The sequence below is a fragment of the Rhinoderma darwinii genome, chromosome 1 (assembly GCF_050947455.1).
Source record: "Rhinoderma darwinii isolate aRhiDar2 chromosome 1, aRhiDar2.hap1, whole genome shotgun sequence".
Classification (NCBI taxonomy): Eukaryota; Metazoa; Chordata; class Amphibia; order Anura; family Rhinodermatidae; genus Rhinoderma; species Rhinoderma darwinii.
The window spans coordinates 282,448,183-282,475,703 of NC_134687.1; the positions used below are offsets into that span (position 1 = coordinate 282,448,183).

Below are 27,521 nucleotides of genomic sequence, written 5' to 3' on the forward strand. Positions count from 1 at the left end.
TCGTGTTTTTCACAGCCGTTTTTGGAGCTGTTTTTCTATAGAGTCTATGAAAAACAGCTCAAGTAGTGACATGTACTTTTTCACGGGCGGGTTTTTAACGCGGCCATTTTTTTCCAAAGCAGCCACGTAAAAAAACGCCCCGTCAGAACGGAACGCCGTTTTTGCCATTGAAATAGGCAGATGTTTGGAGGCGTTCTGCTTCCGATTATTCATCCGTTTAAGGCCCGAAAATAAGCCGTGTGAACATACTCTAACACTGAAGGAGCTCCAAAGATCCACAGCAGAGTTAGAAGAATCCTATGTCAGATGAGACTAAAAAGGTTACTTTTTAGCCATCATGGGGAATGCTATGTGTGGCACAAACCCAACACTTCATTGTGGGAATGGTGTTCTTGGGTGATGGGAACGATGGTGGTAGCAGCATCATGATGTGGGGATGTCTTTCATCAGCAGGGACTTGAAAACTGGTCAGGATTGAAGGAAAGATGGATGGCAGTAAATACAGCAAATACATACCTGTTTAAGTCTGCCAGACATAGGAGACCAGTACAGAGGTTCACCTTCCAGCAGGACAATGACACTAAAGACCCTGCGCTAAAGCTTCACTGGAGAGGTTTAAGGGGAAAGATTTAAATGTATTGAGAATCTGTGGCATGACTTGAAGACAGCTGTACACAACACAATCCATCTAACTTGAAGGAGTTAGGCCGGGTTCCCACAGGACGATACGCTGCATAAAAACCACGCAGCGTATTCGACCTGGAACCAACAGTACGAGGAGGAGGGCGTTCAGGGTAAGTATGATTTCTTTTTTATTTTCCGTAGTCGCGATTTTTGCCGCAAAAGTCAAAACACTGGGCTTTCTGTTGCAGGTTTTGCATCCCCATTAAATTCAATGGGGGAAACCCGCAAAAAAAAAAAAAAAAAAAGCAAAAAAAAAAAAAGCAGCAAAGATTGAAATTCTGCGGATTTAATTTCCGCACCACAAGTCCATTTATTAACGTTTACGCTCTGTTTTTTCCCCCCGCAGTGTGGGGATGAGATTTTATGTATGTCATCCGCTTTGCTGCTATGGCAAATGCTACGGAATTTCAGCACCGAATTCTGTTGCGGAAGTTCTGCAGCTTTCACGCTACATGGGAACCCAGAACTTTTTCCTGGAAGAATTTAGGCAAATACCCCAGTGTCTAGATGTGCTGGGCTAATAGAGACAGATACCCCAAGAGACTTGTATCTGTAATTGTGGCTCCACAAAGTATTGACTTTCAGAGGGTGAATACTTATGCATAGTAAAGTTTTTCATTTTTTTGTCTTTATTATTGTTTGGGTCATAGTAAAAAAATAATTTGCACTTTAAAAGTCGTAGGCATTGCTGTGTAAATCAAATGGTACAAACCACCCAAAAAAAATCTATTTCAATTCAATTTTAAATTTCCCATCTTCCGGTAGAGGAGTCCCACCTTTGGAACCCACACCTATATAAAGAACGGGGGCTCCTAAACCCTGTTCTACTTTGCTCGGCTTACACTGCCTCCTGGCCACTTCCTAACGAGCTGGTCGAGAGTTAAGGAAACACCCGAGATCACTGTTACGAAAACAGCGTAGCATGGCAAGCTACGCGGTTTCCTGAACTCAGGAGCTACGGAAACAGCGTAATTTGCCGTGCTACGCTGTTTCCATAGCTCCCATTCACTTCTACGAGAGTTACGGAAACAATGTAGCTCAGAGCGGTTTTCATAACTCCCAACCACCTCATCAGGAAGCAGCGGTAGCCGAGCAAGGTGGAATGGGTTTTAGGGGGCCCCACTCTAGAGATAGGTGCGGGTCCCAGAGATGGGACCCACATCTATCGGACATTTATAGCATATCCTGAGGATGTCATAAATGTCCACGATGGGAAAACCCCTTTAAAGGTTGTAATGCAAAAAAAAAAAAAAAAACAGGAAAAAAAAAAAAAAAAGGCGTGGAAAATACTCTTGCAAGGTACAGTAACTTGCACCTTATAACAGGCGCCCCTTACCTTTCTATGGTTTATAGGGGTTTCCTTATAAATATGGGTATGATGAGTTCCAGTGGAAAAGAGTGTGTCCTTTTTGAATTTATGGTCAGATTTGAGCAACATGTTCTCCACACTGAGGCCCCATGCACACGACCGTATTTTTGATCTGTAATCACAGACTGCGATTACGTACCCATACATTTTTTATGGGCTATGCACACCGTTCCGTATTTTTACGGAGGAGTATACGTTCCGCAGAAATGATCCATAAAATTATAGAAAATGTCCTATTCTTGTCCGTAATTACGGCACGGACTCCCCATAGAAGTCTATGGGCACTTCCGTAATTACGGACGGCTACAAATGTGCACCCGTAGCCGTCTGTAATTACGGAAGCGTTGCTAGGCGACGCCAGGTTTGAAGATGTTTCAGATCACTTGTGGGTTTCTTCTTATTGCGGATCCGTAATTACGGAGGCACTATTTACAGATGGATGAAAATAAGGTAGTGTGATTCACGGCCCCGCGATTACTGGCACAGCCAGCCACTGGCGGCCGCGGATAGTCACTCACATTTTCGGCCCGTGCTCCCATACAAAGTATGGGAGCACGGCCCGTAAAAAGCAAAAGAACAGACATGTACCATACTTTGCGGTACACGTCTACGGCCCGGACACTCGGGAAGGTATCCGTGGTCAATAGAAGTACATGGGTCCGTAATTGCGGACCATAATTACGGTCCGCAATTATGGACGATTTTTACGGTCATATGCATGTGGCATTAGATAGGCCTTATTTGAGATTTGATCTCTGGGCACCGCTGATCTCCTTTCACATTACATATTCCTGGGACAACTGATTTGTCTATCGCTTGCCCACTAGTCCCGGATAACCCCTTAATAGACCTTCTTTCATATTTTTCTATTTGGGTTTTTGTACTTGGTTTTGGCAAAAAAAATAAAAAAATACATGCAAAATCTGATCTTTGTGAACAAGGCCTTAGTGTATCAAAGAAAAAACAAAGACAGAAAAATTCTTACCCCTTGGTTACCTTGAAATCGAATTGCTGGCTTTGAACTTATGGAGTCCTAAAAGACAAAAAGGTAGATATTTACTAGCACTATAAAGAAATAACCAATGAGCTCCATGCAATTTAAAATCGCTCTATTGCCGTTTACGCAGCACGGTGGTCAGTATTGCAGCACTGGGATCCTGAGTTCAAGCCTGAATAAGGGAAACATCTGCACAGAGTTTTTATGTTCTTCCACACTCCAAAAACATACTGAACGGTTATTCGACTTCCTATGAAAATTGCCCTAGCCTATACACAGATTGAGGGAGATTTATCAAAACTGGTGCAAAGGAAAAGTGGAGTAGTTGCCCATAACTAATTAGATTACATTTTTCATTCTCGAGAGACCCTTTGATGAAAGCTGAAATCTGATTGGTTGTTATAGGTAACTACTCTACTTTTCCTTAGCACCAGTTTTGATAAATCTCCTTTTCATTCTAGATTGTGACCTTCATTGATGATTGGAACGGATGTCTGATGACCATATAAAAGCATCACCAAATAAATAAAAGAGTATTTCGTAAGGCTCTGTTCATATTTGTGTCGGAGGCGGTTTGGCGGTCAGATTTAACAAGAGGAAAGGTACGGCATGCAGCTATATTCTTCCTGTCAAAATAAAGAACAACCCGATAGAACCATTACTGACCCCATTAAAAGTCAATGGTGCCTTGGTATCCATCATACGATGGCTCTGGCAGTCGTGGCTTTCTTTATAAACTAAAGCCACGATACCGATGTGAACAGAGACTAAGCTCTACCTGGTGGGGGGCAGTAGTCAGTCAGAATTTTATAATTTAATAACGTGTCTACAAAAACAGAAATACGACAGTTTAGTTATGTGTTCCTACGGTTTAAATAGAGAAAATTAAACAGTAAAGACCATCGGATGAATCATGAAGTACTTTATTTCCAAAGGAAATAATGGCAAGCAACGCAATTTATATAAAGCTTTTATTTCTTAAAAGCGGTCCTCTGCTTTGCACAATCCCATGGAAGGGTCCATTGAGAAACTGTTGCTGGGACCCCGAGCGATCAGCTATAATCTGTGGAGAAATCTGTTAAATTTCTCTACAGCGCCACAACAGGGGAAATTAAGCATTACACAGAGCCCACTTAAATCCATGGATTGTCTTTGTAACGCAGGACAGGTCCACCAGACCAAAAGAAACTCTTTATAACTACTCTACACTCTTGCCAAGAGAGGAGGATCCTGAACAGAAACGCTCTTTATTAACCCCTTTAGGACACAGCCTGTTTTGGCCTTCAGGACACAGCCTATTTTTTCAAATCTGACATGTGTCACTTTATGTGGTAATAACTCCGGAATGCTTTTACCTATCCAAGCGATTCTGAGATTGTTTTCTCGTGACATATTGTACTTTATGTTAGTGAAAAAATTTGGTCGATAAATTCAATATTTATTTGTGAAAAACTTCAAATTTTAGCAAAAATTTGCAAAAATTTGCATTTTTCTAAACTTAAATGTATTTGCTTGTGAAACAGATAGTAATACCACACAAAATAGTTACTAGTTACCATTTCCTATATGTCTACTTTATGTTTGCATCATTTTTTTTCACGTACTTTTATTTTTCGAGGACGTTACGAGGCTTAGAACTTTAGCAGCAATTTCTCATATTTTCAATAAAATTTCAAAAGGCTATTTTTTCAGGGACCAGTTCAGTTCTGAAGTTGCTTTGAGGGCCTTATATATTAGAAAGTCCCCATAAATCACCCCATTTTGAAAACTGTACCCCTCAAGGTATTCAAAACCACATTCAGAAAATATTTTAACCCTTTAGGCGTTTCACAGGAATTAAGGCAAAGTAGAGGTGAAATTTACAAATTTCATTTTTTTTGCCGAAATTCATTTGTAATAAAAAAAAATCTGTAACACAGAAGGTTTTACCAGAGAAACGCAACTCAATATTTATTGCCCAGATTCTGCAGATTTTAGAAATATCCAACATGTGGCCCTAGTATGGTAATGGACTGAAACACAGGCTTCAGAAGCAAAGGAGCACCTAGTGGATTTCGGGGCCTCCTTTTTTTAGGAATATATTTTAGGCACCATGTCAGGTTTGAGGAGGTCTTGTGGTACCTAAACAGCCGAAACCCCCCCAAAGTGACCCCATTTTGGAAACTACACCCCTCAAGGCATTTTTCTAGGGGTATAGTTAGCATTTTGACCCCACAGTTTTTTTGCAGACTTTAGTGGAATTAGTCTGTGAAGATGAAAATCACCTATTTTTCTGTGGAAACATAGAATTTTTTCATTTTTACAAGGAATAAAGGAGAAAAAGCCACCCAACATTTGTAAAGCAATTTCTCCCGATTACGGCAATACCCCATATGTGGTCGTAAACTGATGTTTGGACCCACAGCAGGGCTCAGAAGGGAGGGAGCGCCTTTTGGATTTTTTGAAGCAGATTTTGCTGGATTGGTTTTCAGTGCCATGTCGGGTTTGCAACGCCCCGGAGGGACCAAAACAGTGGAAACCCCCCAAAAGTCACCCTATTTTGGAATCTACACCCCTCAAGGAATTTTTCTAGGGGTATAGTGAGCATTTTGGCCCCTCAGGATCTTTTTTAGAGCTAGGGTGACCAAAAAACAGCGATTTTGGCGCTTTAAATTCTTTATTTATTACAGCGTTCACCGTGCGCAATAAATTACGTTTTAATTTATTCTGCCGGTCGGTACGATTACGCCGATACCATATGTGTATAGTTTTTTTTAAGTTTTGCAGCGTTTGCACAATAAAATGAAGTTTCTATAAAATAATTTATTTTCTGGGACACGCTATTCTGAGCCGTAACTTTTTTATTTTTTCGTCAAAAAAGCTGTGGGAGGTCTTGTTTTTTGCGGGACGGGTTGTAGTTTTCATTGGTACCATTTTGGGGTAAATGCAACTTTTTGATCACTTTTTATTCTATATCTTGGGAGGGGTGGTGACCAAAAAATAGCGATGCTGACCGTTTTCAGTTTATTTTGTTTGCGGCGTTCACCGTGCGGAAAAATTAACATTATAGTTTCATAGATTGGGTCGTTACGAACGCGGCGATACCAAATATGTGTACTTTTTTTTAACGTTTTCATTTTTTCCCTATAATAAATGACTTATTATAGGAAAACAAAACCTTTTATTTTTACACTTTTATAAAACATTTTTATTAACTTTTTTTTACTTTTTACACTTTATATTTTTGTTTATTAACTTTTTTTTTTACTTTTTACACTTTCTTTTTTTGACCTGCAGCTCTGATCGCTGCTAGAATACATTATACTACCTAGGTAGTGTAATGTATTCCAACTGTCAGTGTGACGTCACAGTCACTCTGACAGTTGGTCTACGAGGATCAGCAGAGGCTAATCCTCATAGGCTGACATACATGGCAGACCTGGGGGCCGTTGTCTGGCCCCCGGGTGCCATCACAAGCATCAGAAGCCCCCACGATTGCATGGGGGCTGCTGATGCGCTACAAACCCGCTACATGCGGAGATCGCAATCGAGCCCCGCATGTAACGGGTTAATTGCCGAAATCAGCGGCGATGAGCCGCTGATCGGCAACACTAGAGAGTGTCAGCTGTCGGGGACAGCTGATCTCCAAGTTCCCGATGCACACTGTCGCCGACAGTGTGCATCGGGAACGGCACAGTGACTTTCTGTCACTCTGACAGGAAGCCTATCAGGACCAGCCGAAGGTTGGTCCTGATGGGCTTCTGTCCATGGCAGACCCGGAAGCCATTGTTTGGCTTCCGTTTGCCATACTAACTATCGGCAGACCCCGCGATTTCGGACGGGGGTCTGCCGATATGTTAGAAACCCCTAAAATTCGGCGATTGCACCCGATCGCCGAATTTAAGGGGTTAATGCGCCGAAATCAGCGGCAAAGGACCGCTGGCCGGCAAGAGGGGAGTGTCAGCTGTCGGCGACAGCTGACCTCCTGGTTCCCGGTGCACACTGTCGCCGACAGTGTGCACCGGGATTAACTCAGTAACTGTACGTCCTCGTGCGGGAAGTAACTTCCTGCAACGACGTACAGTTACGTCCTGGTGCGGATAGGGGTTAAAGGAATTGTCCCATCATGACAACACCTGTCCATATGCCCTATTAAGACATATGGATGTTACAGAGGGGGGGGGGGGGTCCAAAAACGCTCAGGCGGACACGATACATCCTTGCATTACATTAATGGTCTTTTAATTGAATGGCCGCCATGTAATGGCACATCTCTCCAGCAGGAGACATGTGCAGCTGAACGGAGCTTGCCCCGATCGCTGGGGGGGGGGGGCAGACCCACAGCGATCAGCCGGCTCCTTTTGGAAAAGGGGTTGTCTCCACGAGAACGAATGCTCTAGTATAGTATATGAAAATGGACTTTCCAAACTAGACAACCCATTTATTAAAATCTCCTAAAAAGGAAAAAAAAAAAAAACAAGGCCATTACATAAAGCCTTCATTTTCCCCCATTCATAGCAGATCTCATTTAATTAAAAACATTCATTTATTTAAAAACAATCCAAAAGAAAAAAACAGGCCATGTAGGTTAGGTGTCAGGGGGATTCAAAATGATGAAATGTTCTGATTGGTTGCTATAGGCAAAAAAAATGTTTTCGTTTTCTGTCTGGTTTTCATCTATTTGTCTAAGGCCTCATGCACACGACCGTAGTGGTTTTCTGTTCCGCAAATTCCAGGACCGTGTTCCGGGAAATGTCCTCCGCAGTTCATCCGTATGTAATCCGCAAAATGCGGATTAAAAAAAAAAAAGCCTAGGTAAAACAGGATGACGACAGAACTCATTCCCGGTCGTCGCCTAGCAACACTTCCGCAAATCCGCAAACTGCGGTTGACACACGGAGGCCATTGACTTCTATGGGCATGTCCGCATCAAATTTGCGGGCCGTAATAAGACATGTCCTGAGTTTGTGCAGCACGGATTTGCCGACATGCGGGGACCCGTGAAAACACGGATAGTGTGTATGGGCCCATAGAAATGAATGCGTCCGCAATTCTCCCGTGGATTTTCGGGGGAATTGCGGACGCAAAAACACGTTCGTGTGCATGGGGCCTAACTGAACAAATCGGCACTACATCCACAAAACAAATGGATCATCACTTTTACAAAAGCTCAGCTCAATTATAAAAAATAAATAAAAAAAAGAACAGAAAATACGTTATCTATGTTTTTTTTTTAGTAGTACATGACCCTTGACCTACACATGATTGCAGCGATGCATTAGTTTTATTGTACACAGTCCTAACCAGTATAAGAATAGAGACAATATGCTGGTTGATACAGGTTTTGGAAGTGCGGTGGTGAAGTCTCTGACACGGAACATGGGATTTCCCCGGGAGACCATTTCAGGGGCCATCTGCTTACAAAGCCACCTGCTGAGATAGCCCTAGAAAGATTTACTGAAAGCCATTACTTTAGTCAGAAGTGGTGGGAGGTAATCGGCACCAGTGTTGTGACAGTTTCAGGAAGTGAAACACTCTAGAGAGAGGGGGAAGAAAATTACACTATGGCTTCTTTGTATGTTCCTGGTAAAAGCGTGACACGTCAAACCCTAAAGTACCCTGAGGACCGGGAGAATGAAATAAGAACATACAAGTCACTTTACAATGTAAAACAACTGGTGCTCCATCACATGAACTTATACCTAAAAGGGGTTAAACAAAAACAAATCTGCTTACTAGTGGTAAAGCATTCGAGCAAAAGTGCATAGCGGATGTATGTTTACATGTGTAATACATTCCATCTTTGCAAAGTATCTAAATCCAAAATGTTATTGTGACATTAAAAACCAGGTAAGGCCCCATATGCACACGACCGGAACATGAGCGTTCTTTTGCATTTTACGGGCTGTGCTCCCATACTTTGTATGAATAGAATTGAATAGGGCTTTGTAGGTGAGGAGTAACTGCTGTTTGACTAGGCAAAGGCTTAGTTCACATCTGCGTCAGGGTTCCGTTCATGGGTTCCGCCAGACCTTTACGTCAGGGGAACCCATGAACTGAAACCATAGGTTTCCGTTTGCATTACTATGGATTTCAATGGTAATGCTTCCGTTGCTAATGGTTTCAGTTTGTCTCCCATCAGCAAGGTTTCCGTTTCTTTTGGCGAATTGAATAGCATAGTAGACTCCGCTATAAATTCCACCAAACAAAACGGAAACCTTATGGCACGTAGACAAGTGGAAACCATTGAAATCAATGGTAATGTAAACAGAAAGCTATGGTTTTAGTTCATGGCTTCCCCTGACGGAAAGGTCTGGCAGAACCCATGTACGGAACCTAAGCCTTTGCCTGCATCCTCACCTTAACCTACAAAGCCCAATTCAATTCTGCTCCATCCTACATTTCTTCTCGAATACCGGTCAATGATAACCTCCTCTCTACCAAGCCAATCACCTCCTCACACATTGGCAAACAAGACTTCTCACACGCCTCCCCTCTCTCATTCCACAAATCTTATCCTCACGCTGCGTAAAAAATAAGCTGAAAAAAGTTCATAAATTGACCTTCGGTTAAAAAAAACGCAGCGTGTCCATTTACGCTTCGAAATTGCTGATTTCTGTTGCAGGTTTTCCCAATTGAAATCAATGCGGAGGCAAAATCTGCGACAAACAGCAGTTGTGATTATTGCGGCTGAATCGCAGCTTTTCCACTGCAAAAATCACAACTCAGAATTTCTTTTTTTATACTTCCCCAGATCTCTATACTTCTACGTACAGGTCGGCCTCCTGCAATGAGGTTTCATCCCATGTGACTGCAGCAGCCAGGCTGCCCAGAGACGGGTTGCCATGACTACGAAGACCGTGGTAAGTATAGGCTCTTTTTTTTAACCGCCGTTCTCCGCAGCAGACATTCCACCCAAAAAACTGCACACTCTTGGATTTAAATGGATTATCACACCTTAACCATAAAGCTCTGGCAACAAACAAGGGATTATGAGAAAAAGAAGTCAATGAGATATCCGTCAGCTTGGACCAATAGTATGCCACTGACATCCTGTGATTTCATATAGAAGTTCCATACATTGCAATGTGCACGACCATACAATATAAATTTAGACAGAATGTAATGCGTCCCAGCATTCATAAAACAAGGCTTTGAATATTCTTTGTCTGAAACTCATAAAAGCAGATTTTTTTATGAACTTGCAATGAATCAGAATTCCTGGCAGATAGTTAGTCATGCAGATGTGCTCACAGAAGATCTCCATGAATTCCTCACCTTCCAGTGTAGTGAGGCAAGCTTCTGACAGCAGACCATTCATATCAGGCTCTAGGAATTTCGCTCTACTAGCTGTAAAGAATTACTCATAGTTTATGTGTCAGTGATGTCACTAAGTGCATGCAGAATGAGGACTCCGCTGAGAAGAAGGAAAGCTACATGCCACGATAAAAGCAGAAAGATCATGGAAACGGGGCCCAACGGCGTAAAAAAATGTGAGCTCCAGAAGTTTGTAGAGAAGAGAAACCCTTCAGAATAGTCTGTTTTACAACATTATAGGTTTACATCGCCCACGAAGGGGAATGTGGATTTTCCCCCAACCTTGCAAAGAATATATTAGTTGGAGCGGCTGCTTCTTCGGCTCATATCCCAATTATTGTAAAATTCCGCTGAAATAATGACTGCGGTGAAAGATCTGTAGTTACTCTAAAAAAAAAAAAAAAGCACCCAGGTAAGGCCCCATGCACATGAACGTAAAAACGCCCGTAATCACAGGCCGTAATAATGCTTACGGGAAGGTGCCCGTGCCATTGAAAAATATAGAACATGTCCTATTTCAGGCCATAATTACGGCACGGGCAGGCCCATAGAAGTCTGACAACGTGTGTGCACCCGTAATTACGGGAGCGTTGCTAGGCAACGTCAGTAAATAGTCACTGTCCAGGATGCTGAAAGAATTAAACGATCAGCAATAACTCTTTCAGCACCCTGGAGAGTGACTTCCGATCACAATATAGATCAACGTGTAAAAAAAAAAGTATATATAAGTTCATACTTACCCAGAACTCCCTGCTTCTTCCTCCAGTCCGGCCTCCTGGGATGACGTTTCAGCCCATGTGACGGCTGCAGCCAATCACAGGCTGCAGCGGTCACATGGACTGCCGCGTCATCCAGGGAGGTCGGGCTGGATGTCGAAAGAGGGACGCGTCACCAAGACAACGGCCGGGTAAGTATGAATTTCTTTTACTTTTACTACGGAAAGGGCTGTCCCTTCTCTCTATCCTGCACTGATAGAGAGAAGGGCTGCCGATTAGTGCAGTGCAATTTTGCAGCGAAAACGTGCCCGTAAATACGGGTGCAATACGGGTCAAATACGTGTGACCAAGGACCCGTATTTACACCAGTATTTACGGGAGGAAACAAATACATTCGTGTGCATGAGGCCTAAGTCCATGAATTCAGTGTGCACCATGCAATGCATTATTTTTCTGTGGGGTTGCTGAGGAATTCAATACTTGCTGCTGGGTTTCCAACAGATTACAGCTGATCACTGGTGGTCGCAGCAGCAGGACATACTGTGATCATCTTATTGTCAGAGGACCCTGCTGACAAAAACAGTTTGTCCAAAGTAGACAGCCCCTTTAAAACTTCTGACAACAACTGATGACCTCTGCCCAGATGCCCTATTAGAGGGATCCAATGCACACAAAAACCACAATTTATAATTATCTAAAAAAGGATCCGCTTTTGGATGCCTGCCAAGAGAGCGCGAAAAAGAGTGTGTTTCTTTGTTTGTTTTATTACTAACTTTGCACTTTTACAATCTTTAGGGTCTACAAAGCATAAAAGGATCAAATAGTCTGCTGCAATTGAAAACGCTCAGTAGTCTAAAAAGATTACCTGTACAACCTGATGGAGAATATGCTGCCAAGTGGAAATAAAAATAAAGTCCATCTCAAATGCTGCCTCAGAATAGTCTAATGACTGTTTTGGTTGTGTAGAAAATCCTCTCATTATTGTTGTCTGGAGACGTGGCCTAAAGACGGACTGTCTACACCACAGAACAGGAAAATAAACGCCAGTCCACTGGTTCACACCAGAGCTGTGCTTTCCAATGAGAGCTTAATAAATTCTAGATGAAAATGTTACAGGAATTGTGGCAGAACATTAGAAGAACTTTCAGCTAACATACATATAGTAGTCACAAAAGTACAATGAGGCTGAACTTTCTAATTCACTTGCCAGTCCACTAAGACACCAGGACCATTGTTGTAAGGAATGGGGGTTTACACACACTCCTCCATACAGAGAGTCTATGGATACACCATCTACTCAGACTTCAGTGTATGTAGATACTGCTTTCAGTTCCTTGGCTGAATCGTCAAAGGAATGGAAAGATTTAGAACTTGAAATCATTTACATAAGTTTTTGTTTTTTTACTTACCTAAAAAGGACTGGTCGCTAAGTCATATAAGGTGAACTGGTTAACGGACCTAAAAAGCGCGGTCTCCCGGATTCCAGCACTTTTTTTTTTCTTGAACCCCTCCCCCCCGTTCCAGAGATATGGCCCACTGTTGTACTGGCTCTCTATATGCTAATTTGCTGTAGTTAGCCAGCGGGATGCATCTAGCTTCCCTGCCTCTGATGCCAACCAATCAGCAGGAGGAAGCTTGAGGGTAGTTTACGCCCAGTTGGCTAACTTCAGCAACTTAGCATAGAAGGCACCAACACAACAGTGGGACAGGGGAGTTGCGGGGAGAGAAAAAAATAAATAAAAATACAGCACTATTCAGGTCAGATAACCAGTTCAACTTATATTACCTAGTGACAGGTCCTTTTCAATAATGAACTGGCTCTGAAAGTGTAGATTGATAGGCAGCACCCGAACAAGCCAGCAAAGGTGATTACGATATACATGCACTCTTCATATTTGGTTGGCATGGTCAATTGACAGAGCGCTAATAGTGTGTAGTGCCAGCAGCACTTCTAGTCCTGTAATGTGAAGGGAAAGATGGGTGCAAGAGTATTGTTTTTTTATTTTCTTGACATTTTATGTTCTAGTATTGGATCTATAAGGGGTACATTTTCGGGTAGGTTATTTTCATACCAGTTTTAAAAAAACAAACTAAAATTCAGAGAAAATAGCACACTACAGATCAGCATACACAGTAGAGAGACAGACATACGTTGGAAACCCATCCCCCAGTTTCCAGCAATTGGTTTTACAATAACATGTCTGAGTCATGCCATAATCTAACAGTACAATTTGTGGCTCAGGGTTTTGGCTCAATTCCTAGACTGACAGAATGAAAAATGTGTTAAATAAAAACAGTGCTTTTTCACGCAGGACGCATAAAGAACTGCACGACGAAAGAGAAATAAGTGCCCAAACCTTCAGATAAATGCTAAACTCACTTGTTTGTTTTTTTTGGTATTGCAGGATAGAAAGGAATCTAGAGTTTTTTTAAACTTATATTTCCCTAGATCAAATCAAAGCACTACACACCTAAAAAGACCCAATCATAGCGACCACTACAATAGTAGCATATAAACTGTAGTCTGATGGGGCATTATGGGAACCAATGGGATTTATTTGGCCTTGACGGAATCATTCTCTATCCTAGTTTAATATTATCCAGAAGAAAGCCAACATATTAGTATGATCTGGACATCAAGCTTGCTGAGTGGGTGAGCACAAGCCTAGGTTGGCAAATATTATGTAAATCAGTGGAGGTCAACCTGACAACAGTCAACCAATAATGGAACAAGAAAGGTGGCATAGACACGTACAAATATACATATACAGGGTCGAGTCACATTATTATGACCAGTAGTCAACATCCAGAGTAACCGCCGTGTGCAGCACGGACAGTAGCTAGACAGGCTGGGAGTGACTCAATAATGTGCTGGTAGGTTGTCTCAGGTATCTGGAGCCATGCTGGCGGCAGTGAATCCCACGTTTTCTGGAGGGTGCGTGGGGGAGGATCCATAGAGCGAACAAGACAATAGAGGTGCTCCCATAGAAACTCAATTGGGTTCAAGTCTGGCGAATTAGGGGGCCAGGGAGGTACTTGAAAGTCTTGGTCGTGCTCTTCCAACCACTGTCGGACATTTATAGCCATGTAACATGTCGCATTGTCTTGCAGGAAGATTCCATCTACCCCAGGGAAGACAAACAGCATGTATGGGTGGACGTGATCTGCAACGATGGATTCATAGCCAAATCAGTTTAAAGTGCCTTCCACATGGATGAGTGGGCCCAGAGAACGCAATGAAAAAATTCCCTAGACCATAATGCTGCCGCCACCAGCTTGTTTTCTTCCAGCAATGGTTGCAGGGTGTTTGTTCAATGAGGTTTCTCGCCTGACACGCCAACGTCCATCCGTTCGATGGAGCAGAAAACGTGACTCATTGAAGAAGACAACCCTTTGCCAATCATCGGTGGTCCAATTCCAATACTGCCGTGCAAATTGAAGCTTTTTTCATATGCACCTTTGTTAGCAAATGAGCAGTGACCATCCATCTGCTTCGGAGCCCCATACGCAGTAGGATTAGCTGAACTGTTTTAGACACATCTGGGTGCCCCCTGATTGATTTTTACAGTGTGCTGCTCCACTGTAGCATGCCGTTCAGCCCTTGCACACCTTCGTAGCCGACGTTCACTTCACATCAATGGCACGTGGTGCTCCATATTTTCGGTTATTCCCAATGGTGACATTTGTCCACTCACAATACACTTTCACCACAGCAGCAGGCGAACAGTTCACACACTGCGCTGTTTGATAAATACTGTCACCCTTGACCCGAAAGCCAATAATCATCCCTTTTTGCAACTCTGAATTTGCCCCTTTTACCCATGGCAACAACGAGTAATGTGTTCAGGCAGCCTATCGCACACCTTATATACCCACCAAGCCAGCCCACGACACGACACAGGCTACCGATGTCAAAAGTAGGTGGTGGTCATAATAATGTGACTCGACTGTGCAAATCTGGCCAATTAAATTAGCCTTATACAGTCTGTTTTCCATCCATTTTTATTTTTCAAAAATTATATTGATCATTCGATTTTGGCAAAATTCTCACGTACCAGTGGTGTCCTTATTAACATTGCCCCCGCTGCTTTCTACAGGTGAGAGAGAAGTCACCTCTGTTTTATGGTTGGGCAGGGTAATAAAGTACCCAAGCATTTCTTATCTGGCCATTATCTCGGGATAGGCAGCTTGACCCCATATGGCAACACCACAGACACACAAGGGACGCAGACAGTCCAGGGCCAACAACTGAGGATCACATACAAGAAGAAAAAAAACATTCTTAATTAACTTTTCACAATAGAGCATTTCCTACAAAAGTCAAAACAATCTTTAAAAGGGGTTGTCCACTTTATTTTTTGGATTAAATTTATTTATAGAATCGGAAATCACAGATTTCTAATATACATGTGTTAGAAATTTTGCTCACATAACTTTCTTTTATCAGTACTTTTAGTTTGTCTAAAAAAATAAAAGTGGTATAGCCCAGAGATTAGTCCATATTAATGCACCCATAGGATAACTGAATGGACTAAAGATGGCGTCAGTCATGTGACACCTGGCATCCAGGTGACACTGTCCAGGTATATAATAGGTAACTAGTAGATTGAGTAGCAGAGGTTATAAAGTATTTCTACCTACAGCAACATCTCATCTCATCATCCTGTCAGTGTCTCCTCTGTGTGTTGTGTTTTTTTTTATTCTCTTATATAACTTCATTAACAACTAACGTGATGTCTGGAACTGCTTCTCTTTGGTGAGGCGTCTGATGTTAGCCGGTATTGATGACGTTGCTGCTGCGTCGTTTAGGCTGGGTTCACACGACCACATTAACATCCGTAATGGACGGACGTATTTCGGCCGGAAGTCCCGGACCGAACTCAGTGCAGGGAGCCGGGCTCCTAGCATCATAGTTATGTACGATGCTAGGAGTCCCTGCCTCGCTGCCGGACAACTGTCCCATACTGTAATCATGTGTTCAGTACGGGACAGTAGTTCCACGGAGAGGCAGGGACACCTAGCATCGTACATAACTATGATGCTAGGAGCCCCGCTCCTTGCACGGAGTTCGGTCCGGGACTTCCGGCCGAAATACGTCCGTCCATTACGGACATTAAAGTGGTCGTGTGAACCCAGCCTTAGGGGGGATTCACACGAGCGTGTATTCGGTCCGTGCGGGCCGCGTGGTTTTCACGCGGCACGCATGGACCAATACAAGTCTATGGGGCAGTACAGACAGTCCGTGCTTTTTGCGCAGCGTTTGTCTGCTGCGCAAAAAGCGCGACAGGTTCAATAACTCTGCGTATTTCGCGCATCACGCACCCATTGAAGTCAATGGGTGCGTGAAAATCACGCGCACCACACGGAAGCACTTCCGTGGGACGAGCGTGATTCGCGCAACAGCAGTGAAAAGGATGAATGAAAACCGAAAAGCACCACGTGCTTTTCTGTTTCCGAACATCCAAACGGAGTGTCTTTGCGATGAGCGAAGCCGGACAAGCGTACCGAACTTCACCGGGTTCGGCCAAACTCGTTTTGGCCGATCCCGGCAAAAAAATTATCGGTACGCGACGTCAGGAGATAGTCACTGTCCATGGTGCTGAAAGAGTTAAACTGTTTCAGCACCATGGACAGTGACTTGCGATCCCAAAATACATTAACCTGTAAAAAAAACCGAAGTTCTAACTTACCGATTACTCCTGTCTCCTTCCTGCAGGCCGACCTCCCGGGATGACACTTCAGTTCAAGTGACAGCTCCAGCCAATCACAGGCCAAGCACAGGCTGCAGCCAATCACAGGCTGCAGCGGTCACTTGGACTGCTGCGTCATCCAGGGAGGTGGGGCCCGATGTCAAGAGAGGCGCGTCACCAAGGACGCGTCACCAAGGACGCGTCACCAAGGCAACGGCCGGGAAGTTCTCGGTAAGTAGGAACTTTATCTTTTTTTTTACATGTTTTTCGCTGTTGTGTTCGGCATTCACTGTCGAGGGTGCTGAAAGATTTAGCTCTTTCAGCACCTTGGACAGTGACGGGCGTTGACAAGCCTCATCTCTATGATGCCGGCTGCGCGAAAATCACGCAGCCGCGCATCAGACACGCATGACACACGCAGCTGTCAAATGGTTTTTGCGCGCGCAAAAACGCAACGTTCGTGTGAATCTGCCCTTAGTCTGAAGCGCAGTCGACTCTTTGCAATGGCAAGTTTTGAAAAGAACTGCTCGCAGCAGCATGTTGTTCCGACTTAAAGAGGCTCGGTCACCACATTATAAGTGCCCTATCTTCTACATAATGTGATTGGAGCTGTAATGTAGATTACAGCAGTGGTTTTTTTATTTAGAAAAATTATCAATTTTGGCCAAGTTATGACCTATTTTAGATTTATGCTAATGATTTTCTTAATGCCCAACTGGGCGTTTTTTAACTTTTGACCAAGTGGGTGTTGTGGAGAGAAGTGTATGACGCTGACCAATCAGCGTCATACACTTCTCTACTTTCATTTACACAGCACATAGTGATCTTGCGAGATCACGATATGCTGTCACTTACTCACAAATTAACTTTACTGAAGTGTCTTGAAAGTGAATAGACATCACCTCCAGCCAGGACGCGATGTCTATTCACAAATCGGGACACTTCGGTAACGTTTGTGTGTCACTTACTCACAGCTCATAGAGATCACGCTGTGCTGTCATTTACAGCATGACCTCGCAGACAGCAGAGCCCCGGCTCCAGCCTGCACGGGAGACCCGTGCAGGACTTAGACTAGGCGAACGTTAAAAGGCGTCAGCCTAGCCTAAGGCCCCTTAGTGACCGACGTGAAAAGGCGTATTAGTGGTCACTAAGGGGTTAAAGGGGATTTCCCGTCAAATGTCAGATAGAAGCGGGTACCACACCTATCTCTAGAACGGGCTCCCTAAAACCCGTTCTTCCTATTAGGGATCGAAACTTCAATACTGTGCATCCCCAAACGGTTCGATACCGTTATTTAATGTATTTCGATACTTAGCCGTGCGGTCGCCCAGCCACGTATGGTAACACATGAATGTATGGGAGCGGGGCTGCTGCTGTCTGATACAGCCATTGCCCCGCTCATGAGTACTGACAAGTGCGCTGGGTCAGGAGGATGCGGCCGGCGCTGCACTAATGAACGGCGGCACCGAAGACAGAAAATGGCGGATGCACTGCAAAACACCCTTCTGTTCGGTCTTCAGAGCCTGAACCGCCGCTCAAAACTGCAGCGCCGGCCGCATCACCTCAGGCTGACCATGCGCGCACTTAATGTCAGGAGCGGGGCAGTGACTATATTACACAGCTCTATAACGGCGGAGATCAGGGAAACCTCTCATCTCCACCGTTATTCCCCTGAATGCTGCAGAGGTAAATGGGAAGGGGGGATGCCCCTTTGGATCGCGTCACAGGGAATTCCTGTGACGCGATCATATGGGCAGACAGCCCAGGGTCCATTGAAGGACGCCAGGGCTGTCTTACCATATTTCCTGTTAGGGCATACTTAGGTATGTCCTAACAACTGCCTGTGTGCTATCCGTACACAGGCTAATGTACTGGCATATAGATATATACCAGTACATTAAAGCTTAAAAATAAAGTAAAAACTTAAAGGAAAATTAAATAAAAAATACACATACGCCTTTTTTACAATCACCATTAAAATAAGTCTCAATACATAAAATATACACGTTCGGTATTGGAACGCCCGTAATAACCTGCACAACAACTGTTTTGCTCTGTTAAAAAATAAAATTAAAAACTGCTTTCTTTCACTTATTGTGGGGCACGAGGTGTGATAAATGTAACCTCCGTGTGCCTCACATTAATAGTAATTAACCCCATCATGTACCTTACACATTAACCCATTATGACTGAGAAACAGGATGGGGTTAATTACTATTAATGTGAGGCACATTCAAAATTTGTCACACCACGTGCCTCACATGAGAAAATGGAAAAACTTTTTTTTTTTTCATTACAGTTGGCAAAGTATAGTTTTGGTATAGAAAACGCAGTATCGGTATCGAAGTCCAAATTCTGGTATCGTGACATCCCTACTACCTATGTGTTACGGCTGATTTCCGACCCAGAAGAAGAAAATAGCATAGCTTGCTGAGCTACATGGTTTCCGTAATTCCTATAGTCGTGAATGGCAGTTACGGAAGCAGCATAGCACGCGAGCTATGCTGTTTCCGTAAAAACTAATCAGTTCTATGGGACTTATGGAAACAGAGTAGCTGAGCGAGCTACGTATTTTTCATCTTCATAGTCGCAAATCACGCGAGTAAGCCGAAGGAAAAAAAGAGGTAGAACGGGGTTTAGGGGGCCCCACTCTAGAGATATGTGCGGGTCCCAGAGGTGGGACCCGCATCTATCTGACATTTATGACATATCCTGTGAATATATCAAAATGTCCTTGATGAAAAAAAAAAAACTTTAAATCACCTGATTTTAGGACAGGCCCTATCCTAGGTCTACACTACAGCTAAATTTCTACATTTAGGCCTCCGCTAAGTTTCTACATTTTAGGTCAAGAGTAGGGGAGATGGCGCCAAGTACGGTCATTCATGGCGGTCTGAGTGAGGTCAGTGCGTGCTGGCTCGGGAGTGGACAAGTGCAGTCACCTGGCCTCACGTGACTCAGGTCAGGTGACTGAACTGGTCCACTCCCAGGCTAGCACACACCACCACCATACTTTACTCAGTTTACTGCTGCTCCTAAATGTGAGTGAGATGGGCTGACTAAGCCAAGGAGGGAATGACAGGACGGCAGCCACGGCATACGATGACGGGAGTGGACCAGTCCAGTCACCTGACCTCACGTCAGGTGACTCAGGTCAGATGACCGGACTGGTCCACTCTTGGGCCAGCACGCACCGACCTCACTCAGACCACCGCCACCATTCTTGGCTCCGTCCTCCCTGCTCCGAAATGTGATTGAGTTGGGCAGATGGAGCCAAGGAGGGATTAACACGGCGGCAGCAGTGGTCAGAGCATGCTGTGACGGGAGTGGACCAGTCCAGTCACCTGATCTCACGTGACTGACGCGAGATCAGGTGACTGGACTGACAGCCCGGTCACGTGACGTCATGGACTGTTCCACTCTTGGGCCGGCACACACCGACCTCACTCAGACTGCCACACTTGGCTCCGTCCACACTTCTCCTGCTCCTGAATGTGACCGAGTAGGGTGGACAGAGCCAAGTAGCGAATGACGCGGCAGTGGCGTGGCCTGAGCGAGGTTGGGCCAGACCAAATGATCTCGCAGGCTTTATCTGGCCCGCGGTCAGGACGTTCCCCACCCCTGACTTAGCCCATGGATGTGTCCGCTATAATGTAGGTGACAGCAGTGCTTTTTATTTTAAAAAAAACGATCAGTTTTCAGCACTTTATAAGCGATTTTAGATTTATGCTAATGAGTTGCTTAATGCCCAAGTGGGCGTATTTTTACTTTAGACCAAGTGGGCGTTGTACAGAGGAGTGTATGACGCTGACCAATCAGCATCATGCACTCCTCTCCATTCATTTACTCAGCGCATAGGGATCCTTTTAGATCGCTATGTGCTGCATTAGGCTGGATTCACACGAACGTGGCGTTTTTGCGGACGCAAAAACGCGGCGTTTTGCGCGCGCAAAAATCACTTGCCAGCTCCGTGTGTCATCCGTGTATGATGCGCGGCTGCGTGATTTTCGCGCAACCGCCATCATAGAGATGATTCTAGCCGACGTCAGTCACTGTCCAGGGTGCTGAAAGAGTTAACTGATCGGCAGTAACTCTTTCAGCACCCTCGACAGTGAATTCCGATCACCATATCTAGCCGTTGCCTTGGTGACGCGCCTCTCGACATCTGGCCCCACCTCCCTGGATGACGCGGCAGTCCATGTGACCGCTGCAGCCTGTGCTTGGCCTGTGCTTGGCTGCAGCTGTCACTTGGACTGAATTGTCATCCCGGGAGGTCAGACTGGAGGAAGAAGCCGGGAGTTATCGGTAAGTTAGAACTGTATATTGTGATCGGAAGTCACTGTCCAGGGTGCTGAAACAGTTTAACTCTTTCAGCACCTTGGACAGTGACTATCGCCTGACGTCGCGTCCCGGATATTTTTTTGCCGGGTTCGGCCAAAACGAGTTAGGCCGAACCCGGTGACGTTCGGTTCGGTTGTCCGGGTTCGCTCTTCTCAAAGACACTCCGTTTGGTGCTTTTCTGTTTACATTCATCCTTTTGACAGCTCTTGCGCGAATCACGCAGTTCGCACGGAAGTGCTTCCGTGCAGCATGCGTGGTTTTCACGCACCCATTGACTTCAATGGGTGCGTGATGCGTGCTAAACGCCCAAAGAACGGACATGTCGTGCCTTTTTTTCAGCGGACTCACGCTGAGCAAAAATCACGGACATGTCTGCATGGCCCCATAGACACATATAGGTCCGTGCAACGCGCGTGCAAATCACGCGCGTTGCACGGACCCTTTTCACGTTCGTCTGAATAAAGCCTTATACTAACACATTAACAATACTGAAGTGTTTAGACAGTGAATAGACATTCCACGGGATGTCTATTCACAATCTCTGCACTTCGTTACTGTTTCTATGGTAGTTACAGCAGAGCAAAGCGTAATCTCGTTGTAACCTGTCATTTACTGCGTAATCTCGCGGGATTACGCTTTGCTCTGCTGTAACTACCACAGAAAGAGTAACGTGGAATGTCTATTCACTGTCTAAACACTTCAGTATTGTTAATGTGTTAGTATAAGACCGCACATAGTGATCTAAAAGGATCCCTATGTGCAGAGTAAATGAATGGAGAAGTGTATGACACTGATTGGTCAGCGTCATACACTCCTCTGTACAACGCCCACTTGGTCAATAGTAAAACACGCCCAGTTGTCCATTAAGAAAGTAATTAACATAAAGCTAAAATCCCTAATATCGTGGTAAAAATAGTTTTTCTAAATAAAAAGCACAGCTGTCATCTACATTATAGCGCCGAACTCCTTATGTAGGAGATACGGCACTTATAATGTGGTGACAGAACCTCTAAGTTAAAAAGACGACCTGTCAGCTCTCCTAATATGTTTTATTAAAAATTTCCATTCATACATTTCCAGGAGGTATAACAGAGGTATGGCATAACACAACGTAGCAAGAAATAGTTATTGTTATTTCATAAGGAATACAAGTACTGTATTTACTAAAGAAGACCTGTCAGGAGAACTGACCTGTCCGCTTTGAGGCCAGGGCTACACAGACTTTTTGTAGATCTACTGATAGGTTTTAACTATTGAATAACAGCTGCATTCCACAAGATTTCATATATCTCAATCTGGTTAAAATCAATCAGTAGCACTGCATAAAGTCACAGTGTAGCCCTGGTGTAAAGACTATGGAAACCTCTGAATGTTTGTTTGGTTTCTTTTAAGAACTTTTTGAATGGACTAAGGCGGGATTCACACGACCGGGTCCCGCCCGAGCCAGAGTATCGGCCTGTAAAATCGGCCATTTTGCCCGGCCGGTTTGCATAAGTTTTGCATCCGTTCCGGGCCGGGCAGATCTGGACAGTGACATCAGCGGCAACTCCTGAAGGGGAATCCCCATGTGTTCGGGGATTCCGCTTCAGGAGTTTCCCCTGATGTCACTGCCCAGATATGGACAGAGACATCAAGCGCTCTGTCCAGGAGCGGAAACCCCGAAAACACGGGGATTCCGCTCCTTCAAGGAGTAAAAGTGGGGCTAGTACATATAGCGGGGAGATACCTCCCTGCTCTGCTATAGTGGCGTCGCTACAGTAGTAGCAGCCGCAACAGCTGCTAGCGGCGCCATGGGAGGTGTCGCCGGGCCAGGGCGCTTTTAAAACAAGCAGGGGAAGGGAGCCAGCGCAGCGCTCCCTTCCACCTGCTGTACACCCGGGCCCTGCCACACAGGCATCAACTCCTCCTCCTCACATGCACTCTGCGCTGTGAGGAGGAGATAAAGCGTAAGCCACGGAAAACCCGGCCATCACTCAGGACACATCCCGGTGATGGCCGTGTATTACCCGGCCCCATAGACTTCTATGGGAGCCGGGCGAAAATAGAGCATGTCCTATTTTTTGACGGCCGGTTTTCCCGGCCGTCAAAAAAATCGGTCGTGTGAATAGCCCCATTAGGGGTCTATTATTCCTAATGCAGCCGGGTGCCGGCCGATTTATGAACGGCGGGCACACGGCCGGGAAAACCTGTAGTGTGAATGAGGCCTAATTATTTTATCGATACAGATCCTTTGTATTTTGTATACATAGAAGCGGTGTCGTCCTCTCAGCCGAACTGACATCTTGACCGAGAGTGGGTTCTGTGTATCTCCAAGAAAATTATACAACTTCAGCGGTGTCGTAAAAAAACATTTTTTTTTTTTTATAAAAGTTAATTCAAAGAGTGCTTAAAATCCCCAAAAACATTGCTGTACCAGCACCATCAGTAGTGGGTGTCAGTTCTAACAGGCTATTTAACCACTACGATGCCGTAGTCAATAGTGGCTGCAGCACCTAAGGGCGTATTCACACGTCGCGGTTTTGTTACTTTTTTTGCCGCGCAGCCAAAAAGCACACTGAAAAAACGCATGCGTTTTTATGACTAATTTGCAAGTTACTTTTTGTGCGGTTTTCGGCCAAGCGGCAAAACTGTCCCGTGTGAATACATCTCAAGTGGTTTTACAGAAGGAAAGGACTCCCTCTGTAGCCGACCGGATGCATTGCGGGGTACCTTATGTGTTGCCATGTCAGGCAAGAGCCTAACAAAGACCCCCAGGTCTTGCATGTACATGAGCCTGATAGCCCAATAGGCTGTCTTGATAACACCGACAAGAAGAATATGCCTCTATACAGAAGAATTGCAGTGTATTATGTACGTAAATCTAAACTTTTTTCCCCCCTATGGCTTGTCCACCCATAACGGAATTGCTGCAGGAAATTTCTACAGCAATTCAGTTAAAACTAGCAGACCTTCCGCACCATTCCCTGTGTTTTTACTCCAAAAAATGGTGCAGATTTTGCTGTGTTTTTCTCAATGTAGGGAGATGTACAGGTATTAAAAAATACAAGGCTGATTTCAAGAGAAGTGTTTATTAATGAGAGGTGAAGCACTTGCGGGCTAAAAAAAAAAAGCGTATTTCCTAGCCTGGATGCAATTGTAGCAAACCCTCAACTGTAAGTAGTATTAGGTCTTTACAGGTTTTTAGTCTGTGCCACATATGAGCTTTATTTGATCACCGGACACCTCTTGTTCCAATCTTTAGCATTTTCAAGGTTCCATCTTATGCCTCCTTGTCCATACCACGCTATACAGAAGAACTACCAGTAAATACGGATTGGGTTTCTTTTACACGTATAGACAGTGTGGTCACCCACACAGAGTCATTCACAGCTGGGGAGCAGGCCTCAGATCAAAAACGTTCAGCACTTTATGAGCTCACACAATTGAGCCCATCTTTAGGCTATGTTCACACGGGGTCTTTTGCCGAGCTTTTTGACGCGGAAACCGCGTCGCAAAACTCGGCAGAAACGGCCCGAGAACGCCTCCCATTGATTTCAATGGGAGGCGTCGGCGTCTTTTTCCCGCGAGCAGTAAAACTGCCTCGCGGGAAAAAGAAGCGACATGCCCTATCTTCGGGCGCTTCCGCGTCCGACCTCCCATTGACTTCAATGGGAGGCAGGAGAAAGCGTGTTTTATGCCCGCGGCGCTCAATGGCCGCGGGCGAAAAACGGCGCGATAATTGCTATTCACACGGAGTATTTTGGGGGAGGAATATCTGCCTCAAAATTCCGTTTGGAGCTTTGAGGCAGATATTCCTCCCCCAAAATACTCCGTGTGAACATAGCCTTAAAGCGGTTTTATACTTCACATTTATACTGCCCTGTCTGAGGGGGAACATAAAGAAGTGACAAACATGGTGATTTCAGCGGGCTGCCACTTAGACGACATTCACACTTGCGTGGTATAATCCATTACTCTGATCCGTTTTTATATTAAAATAACGGATGCGTTAACAATCCTATTGAAATCGGAATTTTTAATTGCATCCGTTTGCTTTCGTTGTGTTCGTCATCCATTTTTTTTAAGGATATAAAGTACAGCACTCTAACTGATCAGTTATTTTTAACATTGGCCTCAAGTAAGGGCCTGTTCACATTAGCGTTGCTTTCTGTTGAGGGGTTCCGCCTGAGCTTTCCGTAGGCGGAACCTCTCAACAGAAAGGCAGACTGAAACCTTAGCTTCCGTTTGCATCACAATTGATCTCAAACTTCGCTAATGGTTACCGCTTGTCCCCGTTGTGAAAGGGTTCCATTGTTTTGACGGAATCAATAGCGCAGTCAAAAGCGATATTTATTCCGTCAAAACAACTGAATTTTGGAGCTACTAGGGATGCACAAAGCATCAAAATTTTTATATCACTTTGATGCTGTGCGGGGGTTCAATACCGCCAATTTATGTGTTCGGATACTAAGCTGTGTGGCCGCACAGATTAGTATTGAAATAAATGGAGAACATGGCGCGCGCACACAGTGTAAAGCGTCTGCGATGTTCTCTTCTTAGTGACCCTTTCCTTGCCCCTTTCTCACATTCTCAGATTATCATTGGTGGCAGTAGAGAAAGGAAGGGGGAGCGTTTCATTCTCCTACTGTCACAGTAGGAGGGAGGAACGCTCCTCGTATCCTCACTCTACTGCCACCAATGATAATCTGAGAGTGTGAGAAAGGGGCAGGGAGGGGACAGTCCTTCCTTGCTCTACTGCCACCAATGATAATCTGAGAGTGTGAGAAAGGGGCAGGGAGGTGACTGTCCTTCCTTTCTCTACTGCCACCAATGATAATCTGAGAGTGTGAGACAGGGGCAGGGAGGGGACTGTCCTTCCTTTCTCTACTGCCACCAATGATAATCTGAGAGTGTGAGAAAGGGGCAGGGAGGTGACTGTCCTTCCTTTCTCTACTGCCCCCAATGATAATCTAAGAGTGTGAGAAAGGGGCAGGGAGGGGACGGTCCTTCCTTTCTCTACTGCCACCAATGATAATCTGAGTGTGAGAAAGGGGCAGGGAGGGGACTGTCCTTCCTTTCTCTACTGCCACCAATGATAATCGGAGAGCGTGAGAAAGGGGCAGGGAGGGGACTGTCCTTCCTTTCTCTACTGCCACCAATGATATTCTGAGAGTGTGAGAAGGGGGCAGGGAGGGGGACTGTCCTTCCTTTCTCTACTGCCACCAACGATAATCTGAGAGTGTGAGAGAGGGGACTGTCCTTCCTTTCTCTACTGCCACCAATGATAATCTGAGAGTGTGAGAAGGGGGCAGGGAGGGGACTGTCCTTCCTTTCTCTACTGCCACCAATGATAATCTGAGAGTGTGAGAGAGGTGACTGTCCTTCCTTTCTCTACTGCCACCAATGATAATCTGAGAGTGTGAGAGAGGGGCATGGAGGGGACTGTCCTTCCTTTTTCTACTGCCACCAATGATAATCTGAGAGTGTGAGAGAGGGGCATGGAGGGGACTGTCCTTCCTTTTTCTACTGCCACCAATGATAATCTGAGAGTGTGAGAGAGGGGCATGGAGGGGACTGTCCTTCCTTTTTCTACTGCCACCAATGATAATCTGTCACGAGCGGCACAGGTTTACGGATGACGTGCCTGTGTCGCTCACGCTGCAGTGTAGTGACAGATCGGCCCCAGGCAGGTATTACAGCAGAGCACAAGCTTGAAATAAAGGCAGCCAGCATTGAGGATAATTGGGGTTAATGTGACCCACATTAACCCCAATGTTGCCACTATGTGAGGGAAATTATGTATTCACTTATTAATGTGAGACACATGGTGTTATGAACTTAGTGCCTCACATTAATAGTAATTAACCCAATCATGTACCTTACGCATTAACTCAATGCTGCCCATTACAACTGTGGGTGAGGTACCTGATGGGACCACTTACTATAATGATTATAATGGGCACCATTGGGTTAATGTGTGAGGGAAATTAAGAGGTTACTTCACATGGCTGCGCTCGGTGCAGGAGATACAGACCGGATGTCGCCCGCTTTTCCTAGATCCAACATGGTTCAGAAAGCCATTAACCCAATGGTGCCCATTATAATTAAAGTGATACCATCAAGTACCTCGCTCACAGTTGTATGGGGCAACATTGGGTTAATGTGAGGTGCATGAAGGGGTTAATTACTATTAATGTGAGGCACCTGGAGGTTCAAAATAGATAACCCCCTATGCCTCATCAGAAAATGGAAGGACTTTATTTTTTAGAGTTTTTTTTTTTTTTATTGTTGGCAAAGTATCGTTTTGGTATAGAGTATTGCAATACTACTCTATCGGTACCGTAAGTACAAAACGTAAGTATCGGTATCGAAATACAAATTCTGGTATCGTGACAACCCTAGGATCTACATAAAGTTTGGTGAGAAAATTAAATGTAGCTTTGTCATAA

The 27,521-nt window shown here is 44.7% G+C and overlaps 1 protein-coding gene across 1 annotated transcript in view; it reads right to left on the bottom strand.

Annotated features, from left to right (window-relative positions):
* The window catches only part of ELL (elongation factor for RNA polymerase II), a 110,630-nt gene that overhangs the window by 60,279 nt on the left and 22,830 nt on the right, over positions 1-27,521 (bottom strand). The window contains exon 2 of the mRNA XM_075864498.1: positions 3,039-3,086. Within this exon, the coding sequence (XP_075720613.1) occupies positions 3,039-3,086 (48 nt within the window). The remainder of the gene's footprint in view (positions 1-3,038; positions 3,087-27,521) is intronic.